At 40.5% G+C, this 10,574-nt stretch overlaps 1 protein-coding gene across 3 annotated transcripts in view; it reads left to right on the top strand.

The window, feature by feature from the left end:
* The first annotated feature begins 3,060 nt into the window (after positions 1-3,060).
* The window catches only part of GPR155 (G protein-coupled receptor 155), a 57,122-nt gene continuing 49,608 nt past the window's right edge, over positions 3,061-10,574 (top strand). For 2 of the 3 annotated variants that reach the window (XM_008064885.2, XM_021715967.1), the window contains exons 1-2: positions 3,061-3,264; positions 7,607-8,103. In XM_008064885.2, coding sequence (XP_008063076.1) covers positions 7,638-8,103 — 466 coding nt within the window. In that variant the 5' untranslated portion in view covers positions 3,061-3,264; positions 7,607-7,637. Of the gene's footprint in view, positions 3,265-7,606; positions 8,104-10,574 lie in introns of those variants that run through there. The other variant, XM_008064886.2, reaches the window with a different exon arrangement.

The raw sequence follows: 10,574 nt of genomic DNA, 5'->3' as shown, positions 1-10,574 counted from the left end.
CTCGTATGATCATCTTCAGTGTCTGCTTATACCTCAGAATGTACTTTCCACTTTTCATAACAGAGTTGGAGCCTAAAGTTGACCAACTCCAGTGACTTTTTCAACTTCTTTGCGGCCACCATCTCTTAAATTGTTGGATTTTATGGTTGGATTTTGTATACCTATCTGGTTTACTTTGTGTCAGTGGTTTTAAATTTTGTTTTAGAAGAATTATTATTAGGCTTTTCCACATAACCAAAATATATTCTCACTAATAAAATTAATACATATTTTTGGTAGAAATTTTGAGAACTTTTCTGCAAAGAAAAAAAATTAAAATCATTTTTACCACTCGGAGATAAGCACTGTTGGCATTTTCTTTCAGCATGTTTTTCCCTATGCATATGATTTTAAGTAATAGAAAACCCAACTCAAACTTGCTTAAACAATGAAGAAACTGACTGGTTCCAAGAGGAATGAAAAGTTCACGGGCAGATGGGTGAGGATGCTTCAGGTAAGGCTCCTTCAGGTGAGGCTTGTTCCAGAACTCAATATGTCATCAAGGTCCCTGTTTATCTCCTTCTCTCTGCTGTGCCTTCCTTGGTCTCTGCATTCTTCTTTTTTTTGAGTTGGAGTCTCACTCTGTTGCCCAGGCTGGAGTGCAGCGGCACGCTCACAGCCACCACAGCCTCGACCTGCTGGGCTCAGGTGATCCATCCGCGCCAGTCATCCATGTAGCTGGAAGTACAGACACATGCTATTTGCATTATTCTAAGACTGGCTTCTCTCATGGTCCCAAGATAGCAGCCAGCTTCTTCCTCTGGTCTAGAAAGAAAGAAAACATCAGCATTCTCTGCCAAAGTCATGAGAGTCATTCTACTGAACAAACCCTAGGGTCAAAGCATACCTTGACTCAATCATGAAGTCCAAAGGGATGGATAAATAACCTATGGTAGTTATATTACACTTCTCAGCTTCTCAGTAAACTCATCCACCCCATATAGATGTCTCTTCAATCTACATCTTTAGCTCTGTTCTTTCTCTTTTCTGTTTCTCCCTAGGGATCTACTGGACATAGCTACATACATAGATTGGTGCCTTTATGAGCAGTTAGTTCACAAGACAGTGAGGCTTTTATTCTCATTCTCTTTCACCAACTAGGTGGGTGTTCTTAGACCAATTGTTTGACCTCCTTGGACCTCAGATGGAGAGAATAACTTCTTCAAGAGAGAAACCAGAACTAGATAATTTCTCGTGGTTTTAGATTTCAGACCTAAAATCAAAATCATTATCTTCTTCCTATAACTGCTTTCCCCACTGAAATATTTCTACCTTTACGTTAAGAGAATAATAGAAAACAATTAAATTTTAGGGTTAGGAAGGATATTAAACGCTCTCTAGATCAATTCCTTTTCTTCATTGTAATGGATGGGAAACACATATACTTATTAAATCCTTTCTCCTCCTTAGCCCTATCAGTAATTGAGTCATATCAGTTCTCTATTGTACTGTCTCTCAGGCCTATTCATTATTTTCACTGTCATCACTCCAGAGTAGGTCTTCATTTCCTTATGTTTTAGTTCTTCCCAAAGTCACCACACTGTTTTTCTTGCCTTCAGTCTCTCTTTCACCTAAGTCTGGGAAAGCTTCCAGATTACATATCCAAAAATATTGTGATCATTATGACATGTTCTTGTGGGGAAAAAAATTTAATGGTTTTACTATGGTCAAAGGATAAGGTTCAAATTCTAAGACTAACCTGAGGAACTTCCTGTAGGTTGACTGTAACTCAACTTTCCAGACCTATCTTTCATTAACCCCTCAATAGTCAAAGCTCAGTAAATATTTATTAAGTTATTCTCCATACTTTCTAAACAGAAATCCTTTTAGGCTTGAGGTATTCAGATTTCTTTCTTTTTCTTTAAGTAGACAGGTGCAAGAGAAACAAAGCAGCTGAAAGTGAAAAACATAAGAGAACCGTGGAAAAGTGAACAGGAGGAGAATGTATGCCTTTTCTATAACTGCAGTTCTGCTCATTTTCTCCTACTAAGTTTCAGATCCTTTAATCTACCCTTAGCTTACTGTAAGTTTTCTTAGTAAGCCATACAGTTTTGTATCTTTGCACTAAACTTATCAAGATGATAGGAAAACACCTAAGTTACTGGACAGAAAAGTTTAAAGATACAAAGCAAGGTAGAAGGTTGTAAAGGACAAATGTTTGTGGAGATATTAAGTGGGATCAGATTATAAATATTTTTAAGTTTGAAGCTTGTTTTATTCCCAAAGGTTAATTCAACCACAGGGTTTCTTCAGGTTCCAAAGTGGAGCATATGCGGAATACCTTCATTTCCATGTACTCTCCATGTTTTTCCATCAATACAACCAATTTCCTCTCTCTTTACTGAAGGGATACTATTGTAGTTTTCCCACAATACAAATGCTGTAAACGCAGTCACGGACAGGGCCCTTAATCTAAATCAAGAACAGGGCTAAAGCTTTACATTTTAATCTGGTGATTTAGGAAGGTCAAGGTCACATGGCCGTGGTAAAGGTAGAAGGCACGATATTGACTCAGTGTGATTCTAAGTCATCACTTTTAAACCCTATGCTATAAAATGGACTAGGCTAACCAAAAGACGAACTGGCAGACGACAAGAAGGTTGGGGTCGGCGGAGAGAAGACAGGTCTGTCTCTGCGTCTGAACTCATGGAGAGGAAAACGAGACTGAGAACGACCCACGGTAGCCGCCATTTTGTGGGAGCCGCGCAGCCGGAAGTTCCGCCGCCGGAGGATCGCGGCGGGGTAGGGTTGTGGGGCGTGCGGCTCCAAGGCTCCAGGAGCGGGGCGTGGCCTAAGGACGGGGTTAGGGAACGTGCGGCTCGGAGGCCCGAGGCTGTGGGCGGGGCCTGAGGGCGGGGCGGGGCCGTATGCCGCCAGCCTCGCGGCTGTGGGAGGGGCCTGAGAGTAGGGCGGGCCCGTGTGCCTCGAGGCTGGGGGCGGGGCCTGAGGGAGGGGTGGGGCCGTGTGACTGGAGATTCGAGGCCGGGCGGGGCCTGAAGGCGGGGCGGGGGCGGGGCCTCACGGCTGGCGCCGGGAGAAGCTGACAGGGCCGCAGCGGCTACCCCCCGCCTCCCTTAGTCGGAACGTGCCTGAGCTGCTGCAGCAGCTGGCGCCCGACAGCGCTCGGCAGAGAGGGCTGGGGGCGGGAGATGACGGTGGTTTCCTCTCTGCTTGGCCCTCTGCGAGCACCGACTCCTTGCGGCCCCAGGGCTGCAGACGAAGCAGGTGAGATGGGCCCCCTGGGGCGTGGACCTTTCCGGTCCTGGCTCGGCCTCGTGGGCACTGTGTACTCCCGCCTACGCCCCTTGGGTCTGGACAGGTGGGCAGTGCTGTGCCATCTGCGCCCCGGCCCCGCGGCCCGCTCTCTAAGCATGCCTGCCCCCAGCCCCGCAGCGCCTGCCTGGAGCGTGTAGGACCACCTGGGAGGCTTGCGAGGGGAAGGGGCGACTCGTCTCCTCCGGAGACGGAACTACCATCCCCAGTTTGGGATGCCCTTTATTGCACGTGCGCCCACCCTGTCATTCTCGGACGCTTCCCTTTATCCCGAGGGTGGCCTCAGTATTTGCCTCTCCTGAGAGCTTCTGCCCAGGCACCCGGAGCGTTGCGCCTAATTTTCTCCCATACCCCTTTTTTGGAGCATGTAGTTACGGTGCCGTTGTGACTCCCGTCCCCTGGGAAGCTGGACGACCACCTTTTTCTTACCCTAGGCTGCCTTTCTGTTTCCACTGCTGTCTTCCCAGTTGTTGGACAGCCCATTTGGTTAGGGACTCTCTGCACCCTTATCTTGGAGGGCCAAAGTCTGTCCCTGCAGACAAGGGAAGGAGGCAGTGCTCAGCACTCCCTGTCCAGGGTCTCTAGGGAGGACTTTTGGTCCCCCGCAAGTAGGTGGGAGTGGGTGAATGGTGTGACTGTTGATGTTGAAGAGTGCCTTAATAGTGCCACATTGTATTGTTTTCCCCACAGGATATAGGATATTGGGTATTAGCGAAATTGCCTAAGAGTTTAAAGCTTTCTCTTTGAAGTTAATCAACCCTCTCCTCCCCCCATGTTCACTTAATAATAGCAGTTATTCATAATTTTAGTGGCTCGTTGATGTGATCTAAACCAAATATGAAGTGGGCAGAAGAGGTTTGTAAATACAGTAGCATTTCTCCAGTCCCTGCCCCAGTGAGTGGTGTTTTACTGTGATAGGTCAACTTGTTTGTTCTGTAACAAGCCTTGTTTTCATAGATGAAAAGACTGGATATAATTTTTTTTTTAAACTTCCCTTGCTGTGGTTCCTGTTCATTTAAAAAGAATGCTTTAGAAAACATATTTTCTTTCCGTTTAAAAAAGATTAGAATGAGATAACACTTCTAAGTAGTGTTTTTTTTTTTGTTTTTTGTTTTTTTTTTTTTGAGTCAGAGTTTCACTCTGTTGCCCAGACTGGAGTGCAGTAGCACACTCACAGTCACCACAGCCTTGACCTGCTGGGCTCAGGTGATCCTTCTACCTCAGCCTTCCAAGTAGCTGGAACTACAGGCGTGTGCCACCACGCCCAGCTACTAAGTAATTTTTATTATTTTGATTTTCCCTCAATTAGCAGATATTTTATAATACTGAAAAACATTAAAAAGAAATCTCATGGGAAGATTATTTTTTGAAGTTTTTCTTTTAACTCTCAACTAATTGAAAGTTAAATCTCACCAGTACTACAACTATTTGGCCATCACCCTAAGAAAAATGAAAGAGCACTGTCCCTTCTTAAACTTTTTTTTTAAACCACTGCTGTTGTAAGGGCCACAGGAAACTTTCCCTTCACTGAAAATCAACCCACAAAAGGCAGATTAATTGGAGAAAAGACATACAAATTTTACTAATGGGTATAGGGGGAGATACATTTAATTATTTATTTATATTTTTTTGTTGAGATGGCGTCTTGCCATGTTGTTAGGCTGGTCTTGAACTCCTGTCCTCAACCTCAAGTGATCCTCCTGCCTTGGCTTCCCAAGGTGCTGGGATTATAGGCATGAGCCACCGCACCTGGCCTATTAATAACCATTTAAGATCAAACTAAATTCAATTCAACTCTTCCTAATTGTGTGATATAAAACAAAAATTGATGACTTTATGTTGCATCCCATCTCTCTTTTTTGACTGGAGAATCTTCATACCAAGTATGGTTGAGGAACTAACACAGGATTTACTTTGTTATCCCTCTTGTCATGATTAGGACTACAACTCCTAATAGCAGCTGCTACGTTTCTTGAAGGCATACTGTGTGATGAGCTGGGTATAAAATGTTCTGTCCATGTAATATCCCTCTAAGGAAGTTTTTACTCTCATTTTACAGCTGAGGAAACTAAGGTTCAGGAAGGCTATATAGCATATCCAAGGAGGTGATAAGTGATAAGGCCCAGATCTGTTTGACTTCTTTTGCTGAACCTCCACTAGTTTAGTTAAACCTGTTGGTTAAACAAAAAAATTGGAATGCTTGTGTGGTGCAAGTAAGGGCTTGTAAGCAGTATGAATTATTAATGCTCTGGGGCAAAGAAATATAGGGAACTTTTGAAAAACATCAGAAGACTGGACTAGTTTATCAACTTCTTTAGCACTACCTTGTATACACTTCAGGACTTTAGTTGTTTAACACTTTTGTTTAGTTGTTTACCAGCTCCTTACTTCAAGTGTGGGTATCTGTACCAACCAGTAGCTTTCCCAGGATATAATTTGATGCTTACTTGGTAAACTACAAGTGCGTGAGCATTGTAGGTTTTGTGTAATATGTCGGTCACTCTTATCTGCTATCTGCTCCTAGTAGAAAAATACTTGTCCTAATTCAGATTAAGTGGAAGGTTTTTAAATGGTTTGGTTTATACCAGGGTAGCACAGAAAAAAATTCTCTTACACATCCCCAGGTATCAGTTGTTGGTGATCTCCGGGCTGCCATCTAAGTCTTTTTTAATATGATGAAGAGGTTTGAGAATTTAACTTGGATATTGTAAGTTTCAGTAAGCATGAGCTTTTTACTTTCTATCTTATGTAAGTCTACTTTAGATGGTAAACCCCGAATAACCACTTAGAAATTGCCAGTTGTCATATTAATTTCAAGATACTAATAAAAGCTGAATTGTTTTAGTTATCCAGACCACATTCATTGTCCCTGGCAGCAAGAAGAAAGTCTGATAATTTTTATAGTGTTAGCATAAATAACTTGTTCCTTGCTTTAGCTTTCTCTGAACCTCTTGAGAACATTTCCCAGCACATTTTGTGTCCTTTAACATTTTATGAACATCTTTACACATTTTGTGTTCTTGGGTTCTTAGAATATCATTCAGAAAAAAAGCAAAAAATTGTTTTTGTCCATGAACTAGATAGTGCCTGAAAAAGTACATTGATCCATGAAAGGGTGAAGGTTTATTTAAATGCAAGTTATTATTTTAGTCATTCATTAAAAAAAATTTTTTAGTGTCTCCTGTTTGCCAGGCACTGTGTTAAGTAGGGACGTAACAGTATACAAAAAACATGCATAGTTTCTGTGTTATTTAAAGTCTAGTGAGGGAAACAGACACAACTCAATTAGTTACTCTAATGCCTAGAATAATTATAAATTGAGAAAAGTGACCTACAGGTAAGGAACATGACTGTGAAAGAATTGTGGCCTGGCTATGGGGTTAGAGAAGGCCTCCCTGATAACTAAATGATTTGGAGGGTAAGTAGGTGTTAATTATGTAAAGAGTGGCAGGGGTGGGTAGAGAAGAGAACATTTTAGAATGAACTGGATGTGCAAAGTAAAGTCCCTGTGGTTCAAATGGACTAGGGCCAGTGTGTGTGACTGATGTAAAAGGAACTAAAGGTTGGCAGAATGCCATCATTTTTTCTTCTTTCTCTTATATTCTACCACAAGTTATATTTAATTTTGGTTAAGTGATTGCTCTATGCCAGATGTGATTATAAGAACTTCACTTGAATAATCTCAAGTTTTCATGTGGTAGGTACTATTATTGCCATTTCACAGATGAAGAAAGTGAGGCACAGAAAAGTTAAAGTTAGTGGTTCAGAGTTGGTAAGGGATGCTCTACTATATTCTTTTTCCTATTCTATACTCAAGTATGCTAAGTATGACCACAGGTAGAAAGGACTCTCTGGTCCCAGTGTGACTCCTCGATGGAGCCCTGAGAATTTCTGAAATTATCAGAGAATTTGCATGCTGGTGGACATTTAACAGAGACCCTATAGGCCTCTATATCCTTGTCAACATCCAGAGCTCAATTGTGAGTCGCTGGAGAGAACCACAGGCCATCACTGCAGCTGTAATATTTGCGGATCTTATTGTACTCATGTCTGATCTGAATATAGAACAGCAACATAAATATTTTGAGCTGACCTACCTTTGAGAGTAAAAATTTTATTGTTAGCAACTCCTCACTTTTTCTCCATTGTATTTTTCCCTGGTGGCAGTTGAAGAAAATATGTATATTTATTGGACCATTTAATAAGTAAAAAAAAAGTCTGGGTTTGTGAGTGTATCATTTCATCTGAAATTCTTATTGATCATTACACTGAATCTTTTTTTCCTTTTTTCCAGAGATCTGGTTGGAGTTGGAGGGTGAGAGAAAATGAATTCTTTTTCTAATTCACCAGCAGAGAACTTAACCATTGCTGTCAATATGACGAAGACTTTGCCTACAGCTGTAACTCATGGATTTAATTCCACTAATGACCCACCTTCAATGTCAATAACAAGGCTTTTTCCAGCCTTACTAGAATGCTTTGGCATAGTCCTTTGTGGTTACATAGCAGGAAGGGCCAATGTCATAACATCAACACAGGCCAAAGGACTGGGAAATTTTGTCTCCAGATTTGCACTTCCAGCTTTATTATTTAAAAACATGGTTGTACTTAATTTTTCCAATGTGGATTGGTCTTTCCTATATAGTATCTTAATTGCCAAAGCTTCTGTATTTTTCATTGTCTGTGTATTAACCTTATTGGTTGCCAGTCCTGATAGTCGATTTAGCAAAGCTGGACTATTCCCTATTTTTGCTACACAGAGTAATGACTTTGCATTGGGATACCCTATAGGTAAGTAATTTTTTATTTTTCAAGTTTTTAAAAAATTCAAGTAAGGAAGTAACAAAACATAACAAAATATATAAGCTTTTGTTAGTGACAGGTTCTTACTCTCATATCTAAGAAATCTTTCATTTTTTTCCTAAGTATGTCTTAAAATGGGATGAATTATATTTTTTTCTCGGCATCAGAGTTTGAGGATCCTTTAAACATTTACCTGACTAGGTGTGGTAGCTCATGCCTATAATCCTAACACTCTGGGAGACAGAGGCAAGAGAGTTGCTTGCCCAGGAGTTTGAGACTAGCCTAGGCAACGTGGTAAGACTTTGTCCCTACAAAAAAATTAACTGGACTTGGTGGCATGTGCCTGTAGTTCCAGCTACTAGGGAGACTGAGGTGGAAGGATCTCCTGGGCCCAGCAGGTTGAGGCTGCAATAGCCATGATTGTGCCATTGCACTCCAGTCTGGGCAACAGACTGAGATTCCTACTAAAAAAAAAAAAAAAAAAAAAAAAAGAAAAAAATCTACCTAAAATAACATCCTAATAAGATTTGTAAGTAGTTTTTCTAATAGTATTCTTTCTCTTCTTAGTAGTTACATATGAAGGAAGTTTAATTTTCAGAAGGGATCAGATTCTGATTTAAATAATGTAAAAAAAAAAAAAAAAAAAAAAGTAGGCCTGGCCAGGTGCCCTTGCTCATGCCTGCAATCCCAGTGCTTTTGAAGACTGAGATGGGAGTATCACACAAGACCAGAAACTGAAGATATACCTGGATGACATACACATCCTGTATCTATAAAAAAAGTTTTAAAAAATTAGCCAGGGCTGGGTGGGCATGGTGGCTCATACCTGTAATCTCAGCACTTGTGGAGGCTTAGGCGGGAAGATCGCTAGCACTTAGGAGTTTAAGACCAACCCGGGCAACATAGTGAGACCTCATCCCTACAAAAAATAAAAGTTAAAAAAAGAGCCAGGCATGGGTGGTGGTGCACACTTGTAGTCTTAACTACTTGGGAGGCTGAGTCAGGAGGATCCCTTCAGCCCAGGAATTTGAGGCTGCAGTGAGACATTATTATGCCACTGCACCTCAACCTGGACAGCACAGTGAGACTCTGACTTTAAAGAAAAAAAAAAAAAGGCTAGACATGGTAGTACACCCCTATAGTCCTGGCTACTTGGGAACATGGCTTTTGCCCAGTGGTTACAGTGAGCTATGATTGCACACTTCACTCCAACCTGGATGACAGAACAAAACAATATCTTTAAAAACAAAAAAAAAAAAGGTAGGCTTTTGTCTGTATAAAAATAGTCATTATTAAATGTTAGAGGTGGAATTTTGTGAATGATTTTTCCCTCCCTTATTTCTCTTATCACCTGGAATACATATTATTTTATATTAAAGATTTTTTGAGCTTGCTATTTAAAATTTTAATGTATTTTAGTTAAAGTTAATTTCTTGTTTAAGAGCAAAAATGGTGAGAGTTTTTTTTACCTTTCCAACTTTTTCTTTTTCAAAACCTTTCCAACTTTTCCTTTTTTACCTTTCTGATTCTTCAAGCAGCTCAATTTTATGTTTTAATGTGGGTATGTTTTCCTGATGAAACTGTTAATATACCAATTTGGAATGTTGGCATATCTTGAAAGGAAACGTGTTTTTCAGAACACTCTGCCACCAAGGAAATATATACTTAGGAACTCCCGATTTGTATTTTTAAATTAAAGCTCTGTGTACTTTGACCATGTATCGTAATGCGAGGCCCTGAATATTATGGATATATTCATTCATTCATTCATTCATTTATTCATTCATAGGGAACTGGTACGTACCAGTGACTGTACTAGCTGCTGCGAATATGCCTGTGAACAAAGTTCATACACATATTGGATTTACATTTTAATAGGAAAATAAATAGTAAAATTAAAATTATATCAGTTGGTGACAAGGGCCATAAAAACAAAGTAGTATCAGGGGAAAGGAGCAAGGTGGTGCTACTTGAGGTCGGGTGGTTAGTGAAGGGCCTCTTTGATGATATGTCTTCTGAGCAGAGACTTGAATTGAACTTATTCAAGGGTACAATTGAAATCTACCATTCACTTTCAAGTATCCTGTCTAGTAGTTTTATCCTCTTCCCCCAATCCTGACTTATTTCACCACTGGCACCCAAAAGATTCTAGTGAACTATACTTTCCATCTTTCTCCACCTTTGACCTTCTTCCATCTTGCTTACCAGAAAGAGAAAAATACCTAAGAAATCAAATAACTATGAATAAAGCAGGAGGTTGAAGAGAGGAAAGACTAGGCTCTTAGATAATTGAGCTATAAATAGTCAGAAATTAGATAGGTGTTCCTTTAAGGTTATTGGCTTTTAAAATGAAGTAAAGACAGTTGGAAATAAAAGCAAGCAGTTAATGTGTTTGTCTATTTCTTTGGGAGCATTGATAATGTAAATTTGTCAGGGTATTAATGATATAAGGACCTTAG

Source organism: Carlito syrichta, unplaced genomic scaffold (assembly GCF_000164805.1).
Source record: "Carlito syrichta isolate Samal-C Ts95f unplaced genomic scaffold, Tarsius_syrichta-2.0.1 Scaffold308098, whole genome shotgun sequence".
In the NCBI taxonomy this organism is placed as follows: domain Eukaryota; kingdom Metazoa; phylum Chordata; class Mammalia; order Primates; family Tarsiidae; genus Carlito; species Carlito syrichta.
The sequence above is the reverse complement of the archived record's forward strand: the minus strand, read 5'-3'. Positions and strand labels throughout refer to the sequence as shown.